Source organism: Vitis riparia, chromosome 8, assembly GCF_004353265.1.
Source record: "Vitis riparia cultivar Riparia Gloire de Montpellier isolate 1030 chromosome 8, EGFV_Vit.rip_1.0, whole genome shotgun sequence".
NCBI classification, from domain to species: Eukaryota; Viridiplantae; Streptophyta; class Magnoliopsida; order Vitales; family Vitaceae; genus Vitis; species Vitis riparia.
In genome coordinates this window covers 12,412,372-12,439,584 of record NC_048438.1, presented here as the reverse complement: position 1 = coordinate 12,439,584, position 27,213 = coordinate 12,412,372, and the positions used below count along the sequence as shown (strand labels likewise).

General features: G+C 39.4%; 1 protein-coding gene across 1 annotated transcript in view; it reads left to right on the top strand.

The window, feature by feature from the left end:
- The first annotated feature begins 5,650 nt into the window (after positions 1 to 5,650).
- The window catches only part of LOC117920277 (rhomboid-like protein 20), a 28,067-nt gene continuing 6,504 nt past the window's right edge, over positions 5,651 to 27,213 (top strand). The window contains exons 1-4 of the mRNA XM_034837709.1: positions 5,651 to 5,799; positions 6,119 to 6,219; positions 13,264 to 13,404; positions 14,648 to 14,714. Coding sequence (XP_034693600.1) covers positions 5,775 to 5,799; positions 6,119 to 6,219; positions 13,264 to 13,404; positions 14,648 to 14,714 — 334 coding nt within the window. The 5' untranslated portion in view covers positions 5,651 to 5,774. The remainder of the gene's footprint in view (positions 5,800 to 6,118; positions 6,220 to 13,263; positions 13,405 to 14,647; positions 14,715 to 27,213) is intronic.

Sequence of the window (27,213 nt, the reverse complement as noted above, 5' to 3'; positions counted from 1 at the left end):
TAAACTTGACTGAGACAGAAAAAGAATCTATTACCACCTTCTCACTGCACAGTTTTTTAGAGTCCCAAATAATCAAAATCCCACCTGAAGCCCCGCACGCCGAAAAAACAACCCATTCCTTATTTCTAACAGTCTAGACACTACCAACAAACCTTCTATCACATACCACCCTTTTTGTTTCCTATATCATCACAACATCCGGATTCTCTAGTCTCAGAAAATCTTTAACCACCCTTCGTTTTTTCCTTGATCCCAAACTCCTGGTATTCCAACTAATAATTTTCATGGAAAAACCTTACTGACCCTAAACCTCCAAACCAATTCCAACAGGTCTCGAATACCTGTGGAGAATTTGTTCTTCCGTATAGAATACATCTTAATATCCAGATAACTTAAAACCTCACGAACTTTAGCCATTTTCCTAAGGGAAAGACCTTCTATTTGGAACTCGCCCACTGGAGAGAACTCAACATCACCCTGGCTAACTGTAACCAAGTTGTATACCTCATTAGGAAAATTGGGATTAGACTTAAGAGGGTTAAAACCCTCGGGCATCTAGTTCAGATAAGCAAACTAGGACTCCACAACATCAAGGTTAGGATTGCCAACGGATATTTGACATAAAGTACCATCATCGTCTTTTTTGGAAAAAAAAATCAAAGATTACTCGATTTTCCATAGGAAACTGAGACTGAATGACTGAACTGGGAAGAACGGGAACAGAAGGACTCGGAATTGGAAGTATCAAGCCACAGGAAGGAGGAAAAGAAGACAAGGGTGACTGAGAAGGTAGAGACGATACCTCCATGTTTTTCATTACCACCATTCCACAAGTCCCCATAAAGTTGAGTCTTTTACCTCTGATTACTAGATTAGAAGGAAAAACCGTGTTTGAAGAGCCACGATGATCGAAACCCACATGGCCCAAAAATCCTTTTTTATCTTCATTATTAGAGGGTTTACGCAAAACCTCTACTCCTCTTAACGACGAAGCCCTTTCCCCCGAACACTTTTTTTCGGTACCCTAATGATAGACAAAAATTGAGAGGACTCGCACTGAATCCTCATTCCAACTAAGATCCCACCTCGAAAGCCTCTTTCTTTGGAGTTGCTTCACAATTTGACGATGGCTTCTTATGCATTAGAGGCTCGCTTCGACTTTGAAACCCTTGTCGACGATCAAAACTTGGAGGAAAAATAGTAGTCCACAGGGTCTTTGAACCAAACTTCACTTCATTCATCGTGGAACCCCTCGGTTGGACATCAGAAACCTCTGAGACACATTTCTCCTTTCCCATTTCAAAGACGTCTTCACTTCGTAATAAGTCATTCTTAATAAAGGGCTTCTTACCTCTTGTTTCTTAGTCCAACTTCGAAAACGGACCTTTTAAATTACAGCCCCTCTCCCAACCCAATTTTGCATCAACCAGTGGACTGGGATTGGGAAGAGAGTGGATCATTCTCTTTAGCTTTGAAAAAGAAGCCCGATGCCCTTTCTTATTTGGGTGGGCCTTGTCCCCACCGACCCAAGCTTCGCCCGCCTTCTCTGACCTATCTGGCCCTATGCTCAATTTGTTTGAATTCAAAATGAACGATGAGTCAGGTTGGAACCAGTTGTTCCCCACAACCTGTCCTCTCTTGCCAAGTGTTCCCATGGGAAATGCTTTAGTCTTTTGCATTTCTCCTCTTTTTTTCTTTCTACTAGTTGGCCCAACACAAGAACTTCCGTAAGTCGTTGATCTATCTCTCTCCACTTGCTTTCTACCACCTATTCCCGAGTGAGTTGCAAAAACCTCCCGAGTCGACTCACCCATTTCTCTACCTCTCTTAACTTCTTCAGCTCCGACCACTGCGACAGAAATTGTGAACACCCATCCTTCGTCCATCACCTCGATCAAAGTTAGAAGAACTGACCGTTCATTCTTTGAAATTCCTACCATCGCTTGTTAAGATCAAACAATTTCAACGTTCGCCAATCAAATTCAATCACCGTTCCCCACTGCTCCACTAATTTCTTCAAACGTACCTCAGACCATAAATGAAAAGGCAGTCCTTGTAATTCTATCCAACCTTCTTTGAACTTTCCCTCGACTTCCGATTTTTTTTTTTGGCAACCACCTTCTCAACTGGACTGTATACCCTCCCTTAATCTTAAGAAGGCTTAAATCCTGGAGAAAGAGAGCTTCCTCTATCGTTTCTACAAAAAATAATTTTTTTCCGCCTGAGAAAGGTATGATAGTTGCCACATCTTTCTGTCCTAAGCTTCTTGCCACAGCACGGCCAACCTCAACCCAATTAACACAATCTGCAGTACACTTGCATACCATAGCTCGCGCCCACCTACCAACTGGAACAAATCCACCTATCCTCGATCATTTATCTCTAACAACATTCGCGAAGGACCGATACAAAGGACCCACATGTTTGTGGATAAACCTTCCTCTCTGCATTGTCTTCCCTTTTCATCTACATTCGAGAAGGAGACCACCATCATTGAAGACAACATGCTTTTTAGATTTTCTCATCCCCTGTCATTCTCACCCTCAACTATTACCAGCAAAAGTTGATTTTTTGTTGGATACGAACTTTGAAATCCTTATAAACCTTCTGTGGTTGTTGAAGCATACTTCCATTAAATGGACACTGGATTTTTCCCTGTACTTTCTGTTGAAACCCATGTAACTCTTCAGTTCGATGACCTTCATCAAATGTTTGATCAGCCACCCAACCTCATCCTTTTCAAAACCTAAGACGAAAACAGAGACTCTATTGTGCTCTGTAATCGAGCACCATTTTCCACCGAGCTTGTCTTCCAACCTAACCAAGAAGGTCTTCCTCTCCACATAGACCTTCAACGCCCTTACCATATTTTTATCCTTCACACCTAGGTGAGATGAAAAGAAAAGAAAATAATTGGCAATTGATTCATGAATATTGAGTGGTATACTTATGGGTGCAACTTGGATGGGTTAGCCCAACCCAACCCGAACCCAACCTGATGTTTAGATGGGTTTGAACAAACATTTTCAATATTCAGGTTGAACTTAGGTTAAGTTTTCTCAATCCCATATTGCTTTAACTCAATATGGGGTTAGACTCTTGCCAAGGTTCAAACAATCCGAGTCTAACCCGAACCCAATTTAATGTTTTTATAATATTTATAATGTTTATTATCTTGTATGATAATATTCATATTTTAAATTTTAAAGAAAAATATTAAATTATAATTATATCATATATATATTTTTTATTTTTAGAAAGATAAATAAATTTATTTTTACTTTTTTATTGTTATTTTGAAATTATGTCTAATTTAGTATATACATTTTGGTATAAATATATAGAAAAAAAGTTTTTGAAAAACTACTATGAATGGTTTTTGAATCATGCAATCCAATCAACTTGGCCAATCTGAGTCTAACTTGATCAACTCAAATTTAATCTAACTAACTTGAATTCAATATGAATTTAGAAAAATAAGATTGGGTTAGACTTGAGTTGAATACCTTGTGTTAGAAGTCCAGTTGGGTTGAGTTTAGGTTGATTGTTTATCAATTCAAATTGAACTTAGGTTAGCCATTAATTCGACCAACTTGTCCAAGTTACAACTCTAGTATACTTATGACCAAAACCAAAATGTTTCTTTCTTTTTCTGCAATTTATTGATAATCAAATGAGAAATTAAGGGAAGTGTATAACATTTAATATACCTCTTAAAATTTTGTGTATAACATTTAATATACCTCTTAAATTTTGGTTACATAAAAGAGAGGCTTACTAACTTATTATTTATTAGAAACTAAAATTGTATATCATATATTCTTCTCTAATAGAAGGTACACCAAAATATTTGCTCATAAAAAAGTCAAAATAATGAAAAGAAAAAAAGAAACCCTAAATTATGGCAAACAATCTAATTATTCTAGAATCCAATAAAATATCACAATAATTTTTCTTGCAATAAATAATAGAAAACAAAGGAAAACCTTATAAGATGATATTTTAATATAACAATATGGTCATATCAACTTTTAAAAATTATGAAAAAAAGGTCATTATGCAAAATAATAAGTACAAACTAGAAAAATAATAAATTTTCTTCTGTACCCACTGATTAAGAATATCTTTCGATAATATTATTTGACACAAATAATCTCCTTCAATCCAAAAACGAATCCTCGCTCAATTGATCCAAAAAGAAAACATGTAGAAATAAAAAATAAAATAAAAAAAACTTGAGAAATACAAAGTTTAGAGACATAAATAAATAAAACAAAACAAAAAGGAGAATATAAATCTTGCCAAAGTGGAGTTTAAATTTGGTTCTTTGGAATTGAAACTACTCAAATTGCAGCGGATTTGTGTTTAGGGTTAGGATTTGAAGAGAAAGTAATATGTTAGTGATTATGAGGAGACAAAAAGTGCTTTAGATGGAGCAAATAACAAATGTAGGGTTTCAAAACAAGGTGGTGGTTGGGTGGAGAAGAAAAAGTACAAATGGTAGGTTAGAAAAAGTAGCTTTTATTGCTCTCCCCTTTTGAATTTCAAGGGTTTAAATCTTATTTAAATCATCTTTCATGTGGAAGGTTATTTCTATAAAGGGTTAATTTTATTTACCTCTCTTGACTAAATACATCTATTATTATTATTTGAAATTTCATCAAATATCTTATCTATAACTTTTGTTTATTATTTTCACTCGCTCAAATATATATATTTGATGAAAATTTAAAACAATGAGAATACATATTTTTAGTCAAATCCTGATGAGAAGAAAAGAAGCGAGATATTTGATAAAATTTCAAACAATGAATGTATAAGTGTATTTAATCAAATTATGATAGGAAGTAAGTGAAATTAATTCTTTGTATAAATATGAGTATCATTAAGATCCTTTTAACCAAATAACTCTTCCATAAATGAAATTAATTTTTTTTCTAAAGAAATTAAAAGAACATTGAAAAAAAAATACATGTTTTAGAAAAGATGAGAAGAAAGAGTTTGCTTTTATAATTTAAGTGGAATGGGAAGTGGAGAGATGACTGATCATCATTTGATTATTTGGGGGATAATGATACATGTTGGAATGGTGCGAGTTCAACCAAGAAGTATTTGCATGATGGTTATTTCTTTTATGTGTTTTGGGAACACTATGAGATAACCTTTTTGAAAAATTATTTCTCATTTTGATGTGGATTGTATGGAGAAAGATGATTGTTAAGATTTTTTAGGATATTTGCTGGACGAGTAAGATGATATGAGACTTGATTTATTTCTTTATTTAATCTAGTTTAGCTCTCGATATATACACCTTAGGATTGGGCTTACATGGTGGGAGTCTGGTTGAGCTTTTGAAAATGTTTTTTATAATTTTTTTTTTTTTACAAATCTTTATGTAAAGATTTCTTATTTAATCAAGTTTGTATTTAACGGAAAGATTTCTTCTCCTTCTTATCTTATTATTAATTAATACATTTTTTATTTATGATAAAAAAAAATAATCGTTGACATAAATCAAAAGATGATTTTTTCCACTTTAAAATTCATCGAAAATCATTGGATGGGTTAATAACTAATGAGAGTGACGTGGAAAAATAAAATGGAGTGAAAATCGAGATTGAGCGAAGCCGTCAGAGTAGGGTGAGTGAGGAAAGAAGAAAGAGAGTTGAGAAAAGAAAATAGGAAAAAGAAAAGGGACAGAACAAAAACCCCACCAGGAAGAAGAAGACGAAGACGGAGAAGGGGGGATCGGGTTTTGGTTTTGAAGTTGGAAAATGAACGGCGGTCCATCTGGTTTCCGTAAGTAATTTTCATTCTCACAAATCACATGAAAAAAAGGAAGGGAAAGAAAAAAAGAACATCGAAATGTGTCGTTTGGTTGTTGGGAAATCGAGAAATGGAAAAGAAAAAGAAAAGAAAACTTTGAATCTTGCATATTCTATATCGACAGCCCTAACCTCATAAAAACCAGGTTTCAAAGTTTTCTTTTTATTTTTCTTGCGGTTTTTTGGGCAATCGAACCGACTATATGGTCAATCTAATTTCTTTTGGTTCTTTTCTTGATTCACTCCGTCGCCCTGCAATTCTTGGTGAAACATTTCGGATTCTTCCGTTACAGACAATGCATCCGTTACAAGAGCATTCGTCATTGCTTGTGCTCTATTCACGATCTTCTTTGGGATCCAAGGTCGTCCTAACAAGCTCGGATTGTCATATCAGGTGCGGCGATTTTGGGGTTATTTTTCTGCTATCTCAATGATTTATATTGGGAACTGTTTTTCATGTAGATTTTAATGAATTTCTTAACTTTAGATTTAATCAGAAGTGGATTTTGTTTTTCGTTTTCGTTTTTGTTGTTTTAGTGATAGTTTGAATTTAGATTAAAACCAGATTGCCTATCATTTATCTTGATCTTCATGTTTTCACCCGTGGTGTTCTTAGGATTCACTGGTTCAATATGGTTTTCTTTCTTGATGAAAAATAATTGCACGTATAGAAATGAGGTTTATCTCTGTTCCTTCGGTACTGATAAATTTATAGCTCTCAACATGTCATCAGACGTAGGTTTTTTTTTTTTTTTTTTTTCCTGTAGACATCAAAATTATATCATCCTTTTGTGGTCTTTAATTTGATGACTTTATTGGAGCGATGATCAAGCTAGTGAACCTTAAAAAAGATAAGCCTCCAAGTACCATATAAACTTTCTTTGTAATGCTTTTTTCAACTTCACAATATCCTGTGAGGAGCCTTGAGTGTTCAAGAAATACCATTTTGACCCATCAGCTTAGTAGGGGGGCGGGGGGGATTATATAAGCATTTAGCTAAAATGTTGGCAAACATGCTCAAAAAGGTGGTGGGAGAAGTGGTTTCAACCTATTAGCATGCTTTTATGGACAGTGGATAGATTCTAGATGCATTCTTATTGCTAATAAAGTCATTGATTCAAGGTTAAAGGTCAATAACGTGCAAGTTATTTTCAAGATGGACATTGAGAAGGTGTGCAATCATGTCAACTGGGACTTCATAATTGCAGTCTTAGCTAAGATAAAGTTTAGTCTAAAGTGGATTAGATGGGTAAAATGGTGCATAACTATGAAAAGCTTTTCTGTTCTAGTTAATGAGACCCTATTTAGTTTCTTTTAGAGCTTGATGGGCTTAAGGTAAGGGGATCCCTATCTCTTTATTTATTTATTTTGGCGATGGAGATTCTCACTTAGATTTTATGCAAAGCTAAGGAAGGGGGTTTTATTTTAGGTTTCAAGGTGGATGGAAGGAGCAAGGAGGGATGGGAGTGTCGCATCATTTTTTTGTTGATGACACTCTTTTTCTTTGTGATTCCAATTAAGATTGATTGAAATATTTGAGTTAGGTTCTTATGTGGTTTGAGGGGATCTTTGGATTAAAAAATAATTTGGAGAAAAGTGAGTTTATTCATATTAAAGGAGTAACTAATATGTAGGGAGTAGCTTCTATGTTGGGTTGAGGACGGGGAAGTTACCCACTACCTACTTGGGTCTTTCTTTGGGTTCTCCTCATAAACCTTTAAGGTATGGGATGTGGTGGAGGAGAGAATTTGGAGAAGACCGGTGGTGTGTAAGAGACAATATCCCTCTAAAGGAGGGAGACTTACCTTGATCAAAAACACGTTATCAAGTCATCCAATTTATTTCATCTCATTGTTTGTCATTCCGAGAAGGGTTAGTTTAAGGCTTGAGAAGATCTAGAGAAACTTCGTATGGGGTGGTGGTGCACTAGAGAAAAGATCTCATTTGGTTGATTGGTCTATTGCTTGCTTGGGAAGAAAAGGACGAGGGGCTTGGGCATTCATAATCTTTCAACTTTAAATAAGGCTTTGCTTGCCAAGTGGAATTGGATCCTTATGGAAACAAATCATAATAGGGAAGTGTGTTTGAGGGGCGTGAGAGAAGGCTATAAGGGTGAGGGTGTGGAAAGTTATTAGAAAAGGGGAAGGAGGGAAGGTTATCAAATGCAGGTCATGCTTCATAGTTGAGAGTGGGATGAGGATTAAATTTTGGAAAGATTGATGGTGTGATGACTTGTCCTTAGAAGAAGCCTTCCAAATGTTATTCTCTATAAGGATGGGTAACAGAGCTATGGGAGCAAGCTAGGAAGGGGGTTAGTGGAGGCCCTTGCTTTTCAGGACAATTTAATGATTGGGACTCAAGGATGTGGAGGGATTCTTATGGAAATTGTACACTTTGTCAATTAAAAGGGAAAAGGAAGACAAGTTGAGTTGGAAGGAAACCAAGTGCGACAATTTCTTGGTTAGATTGCTTAATCCCTCCTTAACCAAGTGAGGTAGGGAGCCTTTCCCTACATGGCTAGTGTGGAGTACTTGGGTTCCAACAAAGTAGGCTTCTTTGCATGGGAAACAACATGGGGCAGAACACTAGACCAACTCAAAAGGAGATGATGGATTTTATTATGTTTTTGTGCAAATGGGAGGGTGAATTGATGGGTCATTTCATTCTTAATTGCTCTAAATCAAGAATGTTATGGTAGGTGATCTTTTCTCCTTTTGGAGTGGTCTGACTGACACACTCTTCAATTAAAGGGAACCTATTGAGTTGGCAAGGCTCATTTAAGGGAAAGAAGCAGAAAAAAGTTTGGAGGGGCACTCCCTTGTGTTTTTTTTGGACCCTATGGAAGGAAAAAAAATAAGGTCATTTAATGATTTCAAGTAGTTAGATCAAACAATCAAATTGTATTTTATGTCTAGTTTTTTGGATTGGGCTAGAGTATACATAGAGGATCATTTAGTGTTTATGATAGAATTTGTAGATTGATTGAGCTTCAAGTAAGGGGAGGGAGTTTATTTTTTGTTTATCCTTTCCTTGTTTTCCCTAGCCTAGGTGATTTTGACTTAAAAGCACTAACACACAACCATGTTAGTTTGATACGATCAAGCAACACCTTAACCAACAATTTGATCTTAACCCTAGAACCTTTTACCTGTCTAGGAGAATAATTTCTTGATCATTGGAAATATTGCTTTCCCCACCTTTCCTCTTAACTTTTTAATTTTGGATTTTTTTTTATAAGTAAGAGCAATTGTATTAAGAATGCCTAAAGAAGTACACCTGAAAGTATACATGATGTATACAAGGCTAAAAAGCCAAAAAAGAGAAGAGAAAACATAAAAACCACCACCTTACTTGCACCCTAACCAATTAATGAAATCAAGTAAAGACCACGAGCTAGAGCCTACTTGAACCTTGACCCATTCCAAAAACATGTACAAAAAGGACCGTAAAATAGCTTGGTCTGCTTGTTCGGTGTCTTAAAAGACTTTTCTATTTCTCTCTTTCCATAAGGTCCAGAATAAGCATAAAGGGACTGCATTTCACATTTTTTTCCTTTTCTTCCCAACAAAAGAGTTGTGACAGCTAAGTAAGAATCCTTGATGGAAAATAACATAACCCACTGAACATAAAAAAAAAAAAACAAAAATGAGTTGCCAAATCATGGTTGTGGGATCATGAAGAAGTAAATGGTTTGCTAACTCCTCTCAGCTTTACATAGAAAGCACCTACTTGGTAAAGTCCAACCCCTCCTCTTTAGTTGATCCATAGTTAGAATCCTCCCCCAGAAAGCTTCCCAAGAAAAAAAGCTAACCTTCTTCGGTACCCAAGGGTTCCAAACAATGCCTAAAGGGAACTCTCTAGCATTGCAAGTCGTTAGGGAGGAGTAAAAGGACTTCACAGTGAAGAGGCCTTTCTTTGAGATTCTCTAATTCATTTTTTTTTTTTTGATAAGTAAACAGGATATGCATTAGAAAAGGCTAATCGCCACATAGCATACAGGGAGTATACAAAACGGCAAAAGCCTCAAAAAGAGAAAAAGGACCAAAGAGAACTACCTCCCCTTAAGTGGAAGCTATCCACTCCAAAAAACCTATAAGGGAGAAAGACTCCTCACCTAAATACACTTTGGCCCAATTCCACAAATTACAGACAAAAGAATTATTTAATTTCTGAATATTCAACTCACCCCCCCTAAAGGCTAACCTATTCCTCTCCTTCCAAACCGTCCAAAAAATACATAACAGAATGGATTTCCAAATCTTTTTCCTTTTCTTCCCTATGAATGAGCCCCTCCAAGAGATAAGAGTCTCCTTTACAGTTTTTGGGAGGACCCACTTAACATCTATCAACCCAAAAATAATGTCCCATAGGGCTCTAGTCACTATACAGTGTAAAAGAATATGATTTTCATTCTCTTCTGCACAACCACACAAAAAACAACAGTTTGGGAGTTGCACCCCTCTTATCTGTAGTCTATCCAGAGTAAACACCTTCCCCCACGTAGCTTCCCAAGCAAAAAAACATACTTTAGTTGGCACCCTATCCACCCATATTCTCCTTGCGGGAAATATTGTGGCATTAGGCTTGTCTAGCAGCCTGTACGCTTCTTTGACTCTGAACGAACCCTTTCTTCCCTGTCTCCACATAACTGAATCATCCTCCATGGAGGGCCTATGACCCCTCAAAGTATGAAGCAGCTCCCCAACCATATCCAACTCCCAATCATTGAAGTCCCTCACAAAGACAAGATTCCAATCTCCTTGACCCGAATCCTGATCCCACATCTCCTTAATCGTAGCATCTCTATTCACAGCAAGGACAAAAAGATGATTGAAGCATTGGGACAACGGAGTGTCAGTGCACCAACTATCTTTCCAAAATTTGATTTTGGAGCCCTTCCCAACTATAAAAGCCAAGTTTTCCCAGCACCAATCCGCTTCTTTCATAATCTCCTTCCAGACCCCTACTCCAACCGCCCCAATAGCCCTCTTTGACCTCCAACCATAAACCTCTTGCCCATATTTCGAAATGATCACTTGTTTCCAAAGATTATCCTTTTCACAAGCAAACCGCCAAATCCACTTGCCCAGCAGGGCTTTATTCAAAGTGGCTATTCTCCTTATTCCTAACCCTCCTTTGTGTTTTTCTGTACAGATCGCATCCCATTTAACCAAGTGAACTTTTCCCTCCAAGTTTCCTAATTCATGACATCCCTTCTAAGAACTTGTCCATTTAATCATTGTTGTGTCTTGTGAAAATAGGGTTCCAGTGACCCACTTCCCCTATCCAATCCCATAATTAAGCTAACCAAACTTCTCTAGAAGAGGCTAACAAGTACAAGCTTGGAAAAACCTCTTTTCAAGGAATTCTCTCCATACCACCTATCCTTCTAGAATTGCACTCATCTCCCATTCCCCACCTTAAAAGCCACCCTTTTTCTAAACTCCATCCATCCATTCTTGATGGTCTTCCAAAGACCCACCCCATAACCTTTTCTTGAAGCACCAGTACACCAACCTCCCTTCTCCTCTCCATATTTCCCTATAATCACCTATTTCCAAAAAGGCTCATTTTCAAAAGCAAATCTCTAACACCATTTTCCGAGAAAGTCCTTCAACATGGAAAGATTTTTTATGCCCAAGCCCCTGTCCTTTTTCTCCATGCAAGCAATAGACCAATTCACCAAATGAGGCCTACTCTGGAGCTCTCCTTCCCCCAAAGAAAGTCTCTTTGGATCTTCTCCAATCTTAAGCACACTTTGCGAGGAATGATGAACAAGGACATAAAGTAGATTGGGAGGCTAGAAAGAGTGTTCTTTACAAAGTCAATCTCCCTTCTTTTGATAAGTATTACTTCTTCCACAAAGTGAGTCGCTTCTAAAATTTCTCCTCCACTACATCCCAAACACAAGGGGATTTAAAAGTGGCTCCTAAAGGGAGGCCCAAATAACAGGAGAGAGAACCCACTTTACAACCCAACACCCTTGCCAAATCCTCAAAATTAGGAACCTCCCCTATTGGAATCAATTCGCTTTTATGTGGATTGATCTTTAACCTGTAAATCGCTACTGGAAAGTGGTGGATTCTAAGAAAAGGTGTAGATTAAGAGGAGGGGGACTGAATCACTAACTATGATTTCCTTATTTCATGATTCAGTCCCTCTCCTCTTGATCTACACCTTTTTTTGGAATCCGCCACTTTTCAGTAGCAGTGTGAAGCCTTCTTGTCTTTCTCAAAACCCTGATAAGAGGGGCCAATTCAACTACTAAAACCCATAGCCTTCGACAAACTGTTGAGTGGAAGGGTGAAGGGGACCTTCTACTAGAATCAGTTGAAGGTCCTCAAAATGGAGAAATCTCTCATTTAAACCATAAATCTTTATGAATGTTACTTATAAAAAAAAAAAAAAATCTTTATGAATGTAGTTTTGCTACATGTGCGTTTACATGTGTCTGTAGGACATTATTACACTTGTAAACGTTTGTATGTGTATATATATGTATATAGATTATTTGAAAAATGACTATTTGGTTTAGGTACTAGATAAAGATGTGTAGAACTTTGTACAGGGGTGTTTGATGTCCTTTTGCTAATGATTTATACTTCTTTCCTAAGATGCAACTTGTTTCAACAGAAAATAGTTCTTTAAGGAAAAGATAAGACGTCAATGCAAGATGCTAATTATATTTCCCACAATAAATAAAGAGATGTGATAATATTTCTCAGTATTCCCACAATAATTATCTTTCTCTTCTCTTTTCGTGCTTGCCTTTGGGCCAGATTTGTAAACTCCGTGTGTACTTTGTTGTGCCTTTTTGTAAGCGCCTTTAATATATTAAACTTATTTACCTATCAAAAAAAAAAAAAAAAATTCCAAGTATTCCTTAGAAAATTTCCATGAAATAAATGGACCTTCAAAACGAGAAGATTTTTCCAACAATAACCCCTTTTATTTATTTATTTTAGATAGACAAACAGAGAATATGTTAAGAGCACCAACCAAAAGGGGGAAACCTTTTGGTCTCTTTGTCTCTCATCTACACAATAAAAAAGGTTTTCCTAGTCATCTCTTTGAGTTCAATTGGGTATTGCTTTTAGCCAAACCCCCCAAAAAGTAAGAAGTAAAAAATTATTTTGATTTGGTGAACTGTTCTTAACTTCCCTAGATCTCTGGATTTGAGTTTATTTGGTAACTGACTTTTAGCACCCAAAAGGATCCACATTCACTTTTTTCTTCGCTTTGTTACTGTGGTTCCCACTCGTAGAATGCATCCATCCATTTAGTTGCCCTTGTAAAGTGGGGTGGTATATTATTTTTTGATAGAATGGTAATATATTAATATATTAGGGTCAAATATTTGGATTTTCTTTGAAAAATGCAGATCACTTGGAAATTATAATTATGATGCCTCATGTAAATGTTTTCTTCTGCATTACAGGATATTTTCAAAAAGCTTCAGCTTTGGAAGCTAATTGTCTCAGTTTTTGCCTTCTCATCTACACCAGAACTGATGTTTGGACTGTATTTGCTATACTACTTCAGGGTTTTTGAGAGACAGATAGGTTCGAATAAGTACTCAGTAAGTTATCAGATTCAAACCACTGAGCATATTCATGTGGTATTTCTATTTTTTTGGTTTTTGGTAGGAAAGTCATCTTGATATTTTGTGCACCTGATCAAATACAGATGATGATATAATTGTTATAAGACTATGTTATTGTCATTCTGATGCAATTTCTAATGAATTATGAAAAGGGGAAAAAAATCAATGTCTTAACTAGGCTCATTTATTTGGCATCTGCATGTTGCACATAAAACTATCTCCTCTATTCTCAAGAAATTAAGAAATTGGAGCTAGAAAGTATGATGTTGTTTTTTAAGCTCTTGAAAAAGGAAAATGAAATAGTGGGAAGAGGAAATAACAACAAAGGAGCTATTTAAGTATATGAAACAAAACTGCATCAAGACTTAAGGGGGATCCCACATAACCACAGACATCCCTACAACCATCACCACCATTGCCACATTCACTACCATGTAATTTCACCACCACCATTGGCATCACTACTACCATAGACACCATGACTATATGCATTATACCACCGCCACTGCTGCCTCCACCACAATATCAATGTCAGCATCACTACCTTTTTTTTCCTCACCATAATATCAACTGTCAGCATAACCTCGCTTCCACCACCTCACACCATCGCAGTTAGCTAACTTAGCTCAAATTTCCTGTTGCTATCACCCTAAGGTTCCATCCAATCATTGGTATGCTATAACAAGATTTTACTTCAATGAACCTGGTGAGATGTTGGTGAAGTCTGCTTTTGGATATATCATGTAAAATCGAAAACCTTGGCACCTTCTTTTAGATACCTTCTCTGTTTCATGTGCTATTAGAACCACCTATCCAACCTATCCATTTTTCTTTTGTTCCCATTGAGGCTCAGTAGTTGCTGAGATGAATATATTAGAATACAACTAATGATGAGCTCCTAGGGCCCATGGCATTATCCTATTTCCTCAACCTCTTAATCTCCAAAAGGGGGGAAAACGAAAAAAGAAGTTTGGAAAAGGAAAAGAAGAAGAAGAAGAAGACTAAGAAAGCCTTTCTCCCTTAAATAAAGATAATTCAATTAAGTACCATTCAATTGGAAAAAATGAAAGCCTTTATTCATGACTTGTTATGTATTTGTTGATCTTGCTACTGATCAAATTGTCAAAAAAGAAGGGTGGAAAAAAGAGAAATCGATTATTTTTTTAAACATTGTTACACAGTTTTAAGTCGTCCCCTCATAATTTTTCTTTGCCAACAGGTTTTTATCATGTTCTCTATTATAGTTTCATTACTGTTCGAGATCCTTGCTCTATCACTCTTTAAAGGTATGCATTTAGTCTTATGCGACACCATTTTTTTTTTATCAGGGTTTTATGTGACACATTAATCTCTAAGTTTACACTGTTTAGTATCTTCTGTTTTTCTTTTTCCTCTTTTTTTTTTTTTTTTTTTTTTTCTTTTCTTTATTTTTTTCTGTTTCTATTGCCATTTGGATCTTTGTGTTACTATCTTCTGTTTTCTGCTTGCTCTTTCACATTTTCCATTTAATGAGCTTTCTTTTTTCTTCCCTTAATAGGGATTTGAAAAATTTGTAATCAGTCTTTTTTTTTTGGATAGGTAAATAAGTGTATGTATATTAATAAATATAAAAAGGATGCCAGATTAAAGTGACAAATACAGTATACCGGAAGTATACAAGTGAGAAACCAAAAACCAGCTATAGTAGCTACAAACCCACTTTAAAAAGAAGAGCCTGACCATTCTATAAAATCTAATAAAGAGGTTAGGCTTTCCTGCCCATCTCCTAGAATGAACCCTTGAGACCATATATACAGGTTAGTTATGAGGGAATTCTTGAGGGCTTGGATGGTGTGTTGTTCCCCTTCAAAAGTTCTTTGATTTTGCTCCTTCCAAATTATCCATAAAAGGCAAAGAGGGGTTGTTCTCCAAACCAACCTTTTTTTTCCTACCCACAAAGCTACCGTGCCATCCCTCCAACAAATCCTTAACAGAAAAAGGAAGAACCCACGAAATGCCAAAGAAGAAGAAGAGAAGGTGTCATAACTCTCTAGCTACCCACAATGGATGAGAAGATGTTCAACCGATTCATCCGCATCTTTACACGTACAACGAAAACCTGCCAAAACCTATCCTCTCTTCTTGAGCTGGTCTATAGATAGTATCCGGTCCCAAGTCACTTCCCAAGAAAAAAACTCACTTTGGTAGGAGCCCAAGAATCCCAAATTATCTTTGAAGGGAAAGTCACTTCACCCTTATCTTCCAATGCATTGTAGAAAGACCTCACAGAGAACACCTCATTCTTGCTAGCTTTCCAAACCATTTTATCCTCCTCTTCTCTAAATCTACCAAACTTACTAAGTTTTAGAAAAAAATTATTTACAACATCCAATTCCCAATCATGAAAGTTGAGAAGAGTTCTTCAAAGGCATATCATCACGCCACACGTCATCCCAAAATTTGATTCTTTTTCCATTGCCCACCTCAATCTCTTTTTGGCTTTAAAAGTTCCACATACTTTTCTAATTGACTTCCACAAGCCAACTCCATGGTCTTCTCTCCTTTCTTGAGAGCACCAACCTCTCGGTTCTCCGCCAAATTTTCCATATATTAGTTTTCTCCACAACATATCCCTTTCCGAGGTAAATCTCCAACACAATTTACCCAAGAGAGCTTTGTTGATAGTAGATAAATCCTTAATACCAAGACTTCCTCCTTTTTTATCTTTGTGAATTGTCGACTAATTCACAAGATGAGTTTTTTTATCCATAGAACCTCCTCCCCAAAGGAAATCCCTTTGGATTTTCTCTAATCTCTTAGCCACCGACTTAGGAATAATGAAAAGGGACACGGAGTAAATTGGGAGGCTGCACAAAGTACTATTCAATAACATGATTCTTGATGAGGGTTGGTGAGTTTTTGCTTCTTTTTGTTCTTGCCTTTTGGCGACTCTTGTATACTCCCTGTATGCTTTGGGTCGCCTCTTAAGCGCCATTTTTTCTTAATATATATTTTTTTTGTGTTTATCTATAAAAAAAAAAAACGTGATTCTTCCTCCTTTTGATAGATATTGCCTTTTCCAAAGAGCAAATCTTTTGAAGAACCTTTCCTCCACTAAATCCCAAACATCTTTAGCCTTAAAGGAAGTACAAAGGGGTAGGCCCAAATATGTAGCCAGTAGTTTTCCTATACCACAACCCATTACCAAAGCTAGTTCCTCTACATTAGGGACATCTCTTATTGGAATAAGCTCACACTTGCTCGAGATAATCTTTAGACCTGAAGAAGCCTTAAACCAAAGCAAAACCCATGCTAAATAAGTGAGCTGGTCTAGACAAGGATTAAAGAACAAAAGAGTGTCATCTACAAATAGGAGGTTAGAAGATAAAACTCCTTCTCTACCTCCCCCTCCAACCCTAAAGCTTAAGATGAAGCCATCCTCCATTGCCCTTCTCAAAAGAGAACTTAAAGCCTCCATAATCAACACAAAGAGGTAAGGGGATAGGGTCCCCCTATTGCAATCCCCTTGTACTCTGAAAAAAACATTGAGGAACCCCATTAACCAAAACTGAAAAATTGGCTGTGGAAATGCAAACCCGAATCCATTCAATCCATTTCTGATCGAAGCCCATTTTTCCCATCACCTTCAAAAGAAAGCTCCAATTTACATGGTCATAAACTTTTTCTATGTCCAATTTGCACACAATCCCCCCTATACGGCTCCTCAATCTTGAATCAATGGCTTCATTAGCAATAAGGACAACATCTAAAATTTGTCGCCCCTTCAACAAATGCATTCTACGAATCCGACACCAAGTCTCCCATAATCTTCTTCAACCTATTAGCTAGGACTTTGGCTAAAATTTCATACAAACTACCAACAAGACTTATGGGCTTAAAATCCTTCAAATCTTCAACTCCACCCCTTTTCGAAATTAACACTAGAAAGGTGGAGTTTAAACTTTTCACAGAAGTTTCCCTTTCTAAAATTCTTTGAAAAAGCTCATTATCTCCTCTTTCACCAACTCCCAACAATCTTGCTAGAAAACCAAGGAGAAACCATCAGGTCCCGGGGCTTTATCCTTATTCAAGTCCATAAGAGTCTCAAAGACCTCATTCTTCGTGAAACCCTCTTCCAACTTGACAGAGTTCTCAATGCTCAACGATTTGAGAAGTAGACCATTTATACTATGTCTCCACTCCCCAACAGGTTTTGATAGAAGCAAGTAAGCAACTTAAAATAATGAACAATCTTTGTTGCAATTTCCGGTTCTTTAGTTACCCACTCACCATTTATCCTGATTCTTCCAATGAAATTCCTACTGCTCCTTTCATTGACTATTTTGTGAAAAAAACTTGTGTTTTTGTCTCTTTTCTTCAACCAAATCTCTCAGGACTTTTGCCTCCAAGAGGTTTCTTCAAGAACAGCCCAATAATTGAATTCTTCAACTACTAGTCTTCTAGCATCCATATCATCTGTAGTAAGATGACTTTCCCTCTCCTTGGCATCTTAGAACTTGATTTGGTCCAAAGCACAAGCCTTACGAGTCACAACATTGCCAAACACTCCTTTATTCTAAAGAATCTAAACTTTGATGTCTTCCTTCAAAGCCTTCAGCTTGGAAGCCAAAATAAAGCTAGAAGACCCCATTGAACCGATAACCTTCCTACCATCTCTTCACCAAGTCTTTGAACCCATCCACCTTAAGCCACATGTTTTTTAATTTGAACGGGGTTTTACTTCTTCTCACCTCACCTCCCTCCAATAGAATAGGAGAATGATCCAATACATGCCTTGGTAAAAGGGTTTGCGTTGTATTAGAAAAACGATCAATTCTCGACATTGATTGTCTATTTAGCCCCCTCGCACCAAGTGAAAGAGCCACACCTGATAAGGGTAGATCAACCTACGAAAAACTCTTCAATGAAATTTGAAAAGCTTCTCATGTTGAACAAAATTCTACCGCAATTTCTTTTTTTTTTTGGGAATCTGAGAACATTGAAATCCCCTCCAATACACCATGGGTTCTTCCAAAGCCCCCTAATGGTCCCCAATTCCTCCCAAACAGTGTCAAATCTCTTCCAACCATGTTGATTGGAACTTTCTCCTATTTGTGATGGAAAAGATGGGGTTTGGTAGAAAAAAGGAAAAAGTGGATTTTTATTTTTTTTTTGCATTTCTAACATAAGGATGTTAATCTTAGTCAATGGTTCCCCTTTAGAGTTCTTTCAGACATCTAAAGGCTTGAAGCAGGGTGATCCTCCCCAATCATCTACTCTTTTTGTGATTGCTAAGGAAGCTCTAAGTTGTATGATTTCGAGGATTGAGTAGGGAGGTTAGAAGGTTTCCAAGTATCCCATCTCTTGTTTGTGAATGATACTTTTTTTGTTCTTTTTTTTTTTTGTTTTTTGTTTTTTTGGTGAGATCAATTTGAATCAACTAAGATATTGGAGGTAGATAGTTATAAGCTTTGAGGTTGTGTCAAGCTTGAAGATAAACCTGCAAAAAAGTGAACTCATTATAGTGGGGGAAGTGGAGGATGTGGGTAGATCGACATGTTTGTTTGTGTGTAAGGTTGAGTGGCTTCCCATTCTTATCTTGGTTTGCCTTTGGGAGTGCCCTATAACTCTTATGTTGTATGGGACTCTGTAAAGGAAAGGTTTAATAGAAGATTGGCTTCTTAGAAGACGTAGTAGTCAAAAATAAGAAGATTAGTTCTTTTAAGGAGTACTCTCTTATAGCTACCAATTTATTTTGTCCCTTTTTGTCATGCCCAAGAAAGTGATGATCAGATTAGAAAGGATTCAGAAAGATTTTTTGAGGAAATATTTGGGAAGCTAATGAGATGCATTTAATGAGTTGGTCTAAGGTTTGCAAAGACAAGAAGTTTGGAGAGTTTTTTTTTTGATAGATAAACATAGAAAAATTTTCATTAAAAGAGGGTAGCAAGAAGGCAACCCGAAGCATACAGGGAGTATACACGAGAAGCCCCAAAAACAAAAAGCACAAAGAAGCTTACACTCACCAACCCTCAATTAGAGCCCAACCAATCTACAAAGCTAATTAAGGAACGGGGCTCTCCATCTAACCAAGACTTCGTCCAAGAGAAAAGATTACAAACGAAGGAGACTTTCAATCTTTGGATCGACAAAGCCTCATTATCAAACACTATCCTATTTCTTTCTTTCCACATCGTCCAAAATAAACAAAGGGGGGCTGCCCGCCAAATTTTCCCACGCTTCTTGTCTACAAAGGAAGCGGACCAGCCAAGGAGAGTGTCTTTAACCGTGAGCTGAAGGACCCAATTAACTCTAAACAACGTAAACACAAGATTCCACAGCACCCTCGCCTTGGGGCAATGGATAAGGATGTGGTTAATTGTCTCCTCATCATCACAACATAAGAAACATCTGTTTGCTAGAGACCAGCCCCGCCTTTTGAGATGATCTTGGGTTAGAACCTTCCTCCAAGAAGCTTCCCAAGCAAAAAAACCCACCTTAGTAGGCACGCAAGGGCTCCAAATGATTCGCCACGGAAACAGGACTGCACCACCAGAATCAAGAGTATTGTATAGGGATTTTACAAAGAATATCCCATTCTTAGCAGCATTCCACACCACACTATCCTCCATCCCAACGTTGAGTCTCTTACCTTGAAGGACCGAAAAGAGGCTCGCCACCGCCTCCAGCTCCCAATCATTAAATGATCTAGTAAAACGAGGATACCATCCCCCCACATCCCCCATAGAATCCCAACAATCCTCTACCCACGCATCTTGGGAACCCGCAAAAGCAAACAGAGAAGGAAATGCCTCACAAAGGGGAATGTTACCACACCAAATGTCCTTCCAAAATTTCACCCTTCTACCATCCCCTACGGTGAAGGAAACGTTTTAAACAACAGCCCGCCTTCCTTTCTGATTTCCTTCCACAACCTCACCCCATAGCCTTCCCTAACCTCACAAGAGATCCACCCTCCTTCTTCCCCATACTTCGTGCTGATAATAAGTTTCCAAAAAGACTCCCTTTCAGCCGCAAAGCGCCAGCTCCATTTACACAACAGGGCCCTATTGAGGGTAGAAAAATTTCTGATCCCCAAGCCACCCTTCATTTTATGAGAGCGAACCACATCCCATTTTACAAGGTGAGGCTTCTTTTCCAACGCACCCCCACCCCAAAGGAAGTCCCTTTGGATTTTCTCAAGCCTCAATCTTACAACCCTTGGGATACGCATCAAGGACATAAGATAAATCGGCATGCTAGCCAAAATGCTCCGGATGAGCGTGATTCTCCCCCCCCTTAGAAATGAACTGTCTCTTCCACAAAGCAAGTCTCTTCCTCATCCTTTCTTCCACACCATCCCACACAACCACCGATTTGTGAGGAGCACCAAGAGGCAGCCCCAAGTAGGTGGAAGGAAGAGAACCCACTTTGCAGCCCAATTCAGCGGCCAAGGCCTCAGCATTCTCAACTCTTCCCACCGGCAGAATTTCGCTCTTCTCCAAGTTGATGTTCAGACCAGAAATGGCTTCAAACCACATTAAAAGCCAACTTAAGACAGCCATTTGGTCTTGGGAATCCTTGCAAAAGACCAGCGTGTCATCCGCGAATAACATATGAGATACTTGAATCCCATTTCCACCCTTGCCCCTTAATCTGCATCCGGAAAGAAAGCCCCCCCTAACTGCTTTGTTAATGAGGCAGCTTAAGGCCTCCATTCCTAAGACAAATAGATAGGGGGAAATAGGGTCCCCTTGCCTTAACCCTCGGGTGCTCTGGAAGAAACCCGCTGGCGAGCCATTGATCAGAACTGAGAAGGATGCAGTAGAGATGCACCACCTGATCCAGCCAGCCCACTTCTCCTCAAAACCCATTTTTTGCATCACTGACATTAGAAAGTCCCAGTTAATATGGTCATAAGCCTTCTCCAGGTCAAGTTTGCATAACACACCAGCTTCATCCCCTTTCAGCAGCGAGTCTATGGCCTCGTTTGCAATTAACGTTGCGTCAAGGATTTGCCTTCCTTCAACAAAGGCATTTTGGGAAGGAGACACCACCTTACTCACTACTTTCTTCAGCCTATTGGCTAGAACCTTGGCGAGAATCTTGTACAGCCCACCCACCAGGCTAATGGGCCTGTAGTCACGTAAATCCTCAGCCCCACCTTTCTTGGGAACTAAGACCAGAAACGTGGAGTTAAGACTTTTAACGAATTTTCCCCTCTCAAAAAAATCCTTAAAGAATCCCATTATTTCGTCTTTGACAAAATCCCAACAAAATTGCCAAAAGGCAATGGGAAATCCATCCGGACCAGGAGCCTTGTCCCCGTTCAGCTCCGAAAGGGCCAGGTACACTTCTTCCAAGGAGAACATCTCCTCCAGCCTGGCAGCCTCCTCTCTACCAATTCTATCAAACTCCAAGCTGCTCATACTTGGGTGCCAGCCACCAGGGTCCGATAACAGGTCCTGATAGGCCCTCACCACTCCCCTTTGAATATCTTGATCGTCTAAAAGCCAGATACCTCCGACTTTAATCTTTTTCAAACAATTCCTTCTACTGTTAGAGTTCGCCATCTTATGAAAGAATCCCGTGTTCTTATCTCCCTCCTTCAACCAAATTTGTCTTGATTTCTGCCTCCACGAGATTTCTTCCATAATCGCCCATTTTTTAAATTCCTCCTTGGCCTCCTTTCTAGCCTCTAACTCCTGCTCGTTTAATGTTCTCTGCCTCTCCTGCTCATCCCAGAAAGAAACTTTGCCCAAAGCCATCCTCAAATTCACCCCCACTTTACCAAAGACTTCCTTATTCCAATTCTTCAGCTTAACTTTTAAAGCCTTAAGTTTTTCTGAGAGGACAAAGCTATAAGAGCCACTGCAATTAAAACCTTGCCACCAGCCCTTCAGAAGCTCCTTAAAACCTTCCTCCTTCAGCCACATATTCTCAAAACGGAAAGGAATAGGACCTCTCCTAACTCCACCCCCATCTAACAGGATTGGGGAGTGGTCAGACACAGGCCTAGGAAGAATGCATTGAGAAACTCCACCAAAATGATTTTCCCACTCCTCCGAAATCAGGAAACGATCCAGTCTTGACCTGGACTGGCCGTTTAACCCCCCACTCCACGTAAAAGGACCCCCCTAAAGAGGCAAATCTCTTAAAGCCAACTCATCTAGCACCTCCGAAAACCTTCTCATAGAGCCAGACAGTCTTCCTGCTCTACTCCGCTCACTGGGAAATCTAATAACATTGAAGTCCCCACCGATGCACCAGGGATCAGGCCACAAACCTCGAATAGCACCTAACTCTTCCCAAAAAGGTTCTCTATACCTTTTCGTAGTAGGACCATAAACCCCTGTGAAAAACCACATAAACCCATCCTCGCAGTTCTTGAAACGACACGAGATTGAGAAAATTCCCACTTCCAGGCCTACTAACTCCAACACTCTCTTATCCCAGAACACCACCACCCCTCCAGCTGCCCCTCTTGCATTTACAGCTCCCCATCCTAAGAATCTTCCCACGCCAAGACTGTGAATGACCCCTTTGGACATTTCTTGGATTTTGGTCTCCTGCAAGCACACCAAATCCACCTTTTGCGATCTGATTAGGGCCTTGATAACCTTCCTTTTATTCTTGTCATTAGCCCCTCTGACATTCCAGGATAGAATCTTTAGCCTCATCTAACTGTCGAGATTCTATCCCCACCAACTCTGGCCACAGAATTCTCCTTTCTTGCCCCAGAGTAATTGATAGACCACTCAAGTTTTTTCAATTCCCTGTCAAACTTAGTGGTCCCTACCGAGCCCTTCTTCAAATTTTGCTCTCTTCTTCTCTTAGTCCTTAGGAGCAGATTTAAAATTTCGCCTTCAAAACCGTCCGTGGAGAAGCCCAAGAATTTACTAAACCTCGCCAGGTAACTGTCGTCCCACCGGCCCCCATCCAGATCCTAAAGCATCCCCTCAAACTCCTCCCCCCGACCTTCTCCAACCACTAGCTTCTCTCCCCTAGGGGCTAGCACCCCATTGCTACCGTCAGCCAGGATGATACTCAGCGGAGTCTGCTCCTCTTCGTTGACCTCAGAAACCGAAACCCCGATGGACCCCTCATTCAACGGCATCCGTCCGAAAGAAGAAGAAGAAGGAGAAGAGAAATCCCGACCCCCCATAGGAATATGACAGAGGACAGCGTACCTGGAAGCCTCTTCGCAAAGAGCTTCGTCAGTCACGAGCCCCCGATCCATCAACAGAGAGGAAACTCGCGTCATCGAGTCTCGCGGCAGCCCGACGAGGGGATCGTCAAATCCTCTTGCAACACTTGCGCCATTGGATGTTGGATGCGGCGGCGACCCGACGAGGGGATCGTCATCTCCTCTTGTGACTTGACTTGCACCTTTGGATGTGGGAGGCGGCTGCAGAACCCGAGCCCTAGGAAGCGAGACTGGGGGCTTGATTCCATAAGAGGCCCCCTCCTCAGCTTGACCTGGCCCACAGGCCTCACCCGATACACCATCACTTAAGGAAAGGGAGAAGGGCCTTGGAACCCAGCCCAAGCCCACCCGGCTAACAAGACAACAGTCTTGGGCCTCCCCACAGAACAAAGCTGACGGGCCGCAGCTCCTGCAAAGGCCAGCCAGCCCACTTCCACTGATGTCCATACCGATAAGAGGAGACTCCCTACCCCCTCCCACTAGGACGGCTGAGCCATCAACCCATCTCCTCTCAACAGTCCCTTCTGCAGGGGCCTCATCAGAGTGAAGAAGTGGATTTCCTCCATTATGCGTCACGTCTTGTACCTCCACCTGCACCCCCAACTGCTCCACCCCCTTCCTTTGACTCCCACAGCAATCCACCCGATGAGACCCAGCGTCTTCTTCCCCTGACCTTGACCCACCCTTCCCGGAGCCGCTTCCCGCCGAAACCACCTGCGAGAACCAAGGTGCCCATCATAGATGAAGGGAAAAGCACCCCGTCCCCAGAACAATATGAACAGAGCTAGGGACCTCTCAATCCACACGCTTTACCAAAATCCTCGCCCATTGCAACTCAGACATAGACCTGGTACCTTCATCCACTGCTAAAAATCCTCCACACCCATCTCCAATATTTTTAAACACCTCAAAACTCCAGAGATGGAGTGGGAGCCCGACCACCCTAACCCAAGACTCTGCGGCAAAAGAGTCCTTAAGGGAACACCCCACCTCAGGATTCCATCTGTCCAAGAAAAGCCAATTTTCCTTAATGTTCCTTATGCCTCTAACCAATACTCTCTCAGCCTCTTGAGCCTGCTCGAAATCAAACAACATAATACCCCTACCCAACCCGACAATAGACAACTTCCCCTTAACCTCCCAGTTATGGCGGGTCCAAAATCTAACGTAATCCAATTCAGGAAAAGAAGCTGAGATAGAACCCCACCTTCCTATTAGACAATGTTTCAGATGCTCAAGTCTACCACGCACCCCTTTATCCCCTACCTCTAACCACACTGACTCACCCACCCTTCTCGGAGTCGATTTAACAGCATCTGCATAAGATTTCGTTTCCACCCTCTTTTCCTTCCACTGAACCTTCAGGACTCCCTTCTGCTTCAACGGAGCCTCTGGCATATTGGTGGGCTTTAATCCTTCTGTCGGAATCACTCCCAGCCCTCTCAACCTTACAGCCAACAAATTCCATCCACTGGCCTGACCCTTCCCTTCAGGAAAGATGATGCTGTATCTTTTTGCTTCCATATCTCGGACCGAGCATAGGATGAACCTCCCTGCTTTGTTCATCCGTCGCTCCATTCTGAATTTTCTGTTTCCCTTCAACCATTCAATAGCCCATCTTTGATCATCCGCCTCTCTACAACATGTTTCAATGCCTTCCAACAGACAACGAAGGCTAGCCTCCCCAAATCTAATCCAAGAATCAAAGCCCCTGCATCTCTCCCATATGCATCCTTTCAACTTTCCACCCAACTCCTCAACCTCAATCTCAAACGACTTGGACTCCACCACAAAACGACTCCTCCCCATAACATCAAAGTTGCCACCCCAAAGAAAAAAACACAGATCTCATCAATTCTGAGGCTTCTTAGAAGAGATTGCATGAATCTGAAGTAAAATTAGGTTTGCAAAGCTTTAGCCTTAGATCTGAGCATCCTCAGGTTTGTAGCCATCAGACTTCCACTTAGAAGTTTGGAGAGTTGAGCATTAGAAGATTAGAGATTCTTAATCAGGCCTTACTTGGCAAATGGTTGTGGAGGTTTGCTCTTAAACAAGAATGCTTCTAGAGGAAGATCATCCAAGGAAAGTTTAGGGAAATAGTTGAGGGTTAGAACAATTATGAGGTGAGGGAGACTTTTAGTATGAGTCTTTGGAAGGACAAAAGAAAAAGGTGGGAGGATTTTAGTCACAAGATAGCTTTTCAAGTTAAAAATGGTAGACGTACAAAATTTTGGTGGGCTAGGTGGGTGGGGGATCTATCTGAAAGAAGCTTTTCTTTGGTTGTTCGGTCTAGCATTCTCAAGAGAATGCTACTGTTGTTGACATGTGGGAAGCAATAGGTGGTGGAGGCTAGTGGCTAGTGCATTTTAGAAACTTCCAAGATTGGGAACTAGAGGGTTGACCCAATTTCTTGAGCTTCTTTTATACAATGAAAGTGTAAGATGAAGAAGATGATTTCTTTGTTTAGAAGAGGAAAGCAAGGGAGTTTTCTGTGTAAAGTAGTTCTATAGTTCTTTGTATGCTAAATCAAGAGTGGACTTCCTAGCTAGGGTTTTTGAGCTTTGATGGGATCTTGTTTTTCCACTTGAAATGTAGCGTGAGGGAAAATTTCAACTCTAGACTTATTAATGAAGAGGGGTTGGATGATGGGTGATAGATGTAATCTTTGCAAAAAGAGTGAAAAGTTTGTTGATCGCATTTTGATTCATTGTGCAAGGACAAAGGTGTTATGGATGTTCCCTTCATCATTTTTTGGTTAGAATTGGATATTTCTAGTTACAAGAAAGAATCCGCTCCTTGAGTGAAAATTCTAAGGATTGGATAAGAAAAGTTGTCGTGTTTGGGAGATGGCGCCCCTTTGCTTGTTTTGGTGCATTTGAAAGGAATAGAATTGTAGAATCTTTATTAGAGAAGAACTTGCAAATGAGAGGTTAAAGGAGAGTTTAATCAATCCTCTTTGATTGGTCTAAAGCTTTGTTAGACATGGGAAATTTCTCTTTGTTTGTCTTCATAGATTGCCTTGGTTGTGGATAGTTTGGTTTTGAAGTTGTTTTTTTGTAGATACGTATTGGTATTCCTTATTTTGTTTTCTGTGTACACTTCTTGTATGCATAGGGTATGTCCCCCTTTCATTGGCACTCTTTCAATAGATTCTCTATTTGCTTATAAAAAAAGAGTGTCTCTAATTGTGGAGGGAGCACCCAAACCATGCCAAACAGGGAGGACAACAAACCCTTGATTTGGTGCAATGAAGAAAAATGTGATCAATTGATTCCCCTTTGATTTTAGACATTTGGTCACCAATGGCCACTCTTGTTTTTAGAGTCAATCTAATGTCAATACTTTTCCTAATCGGCTTCCTAAGCAAAAAAAGTTCGCTTAAGTGAGAACCCATGATTTCCAAACGATGCTCGACAGAAAGGGGATTGACCTCACTGGTTTCCAGGGCATAGTAAAGGGGTTTAACTAAAAAAACTCCATTCTTCTACTCTTTCCTAATCATCTTATCAATATCTTGATAAGGGACCATTTTTTTTTTATAGACAAAGAGAACCATTAGATTAAAAAAGGCCAGAAAACAAGGGGCGCTCCCTAAGTAC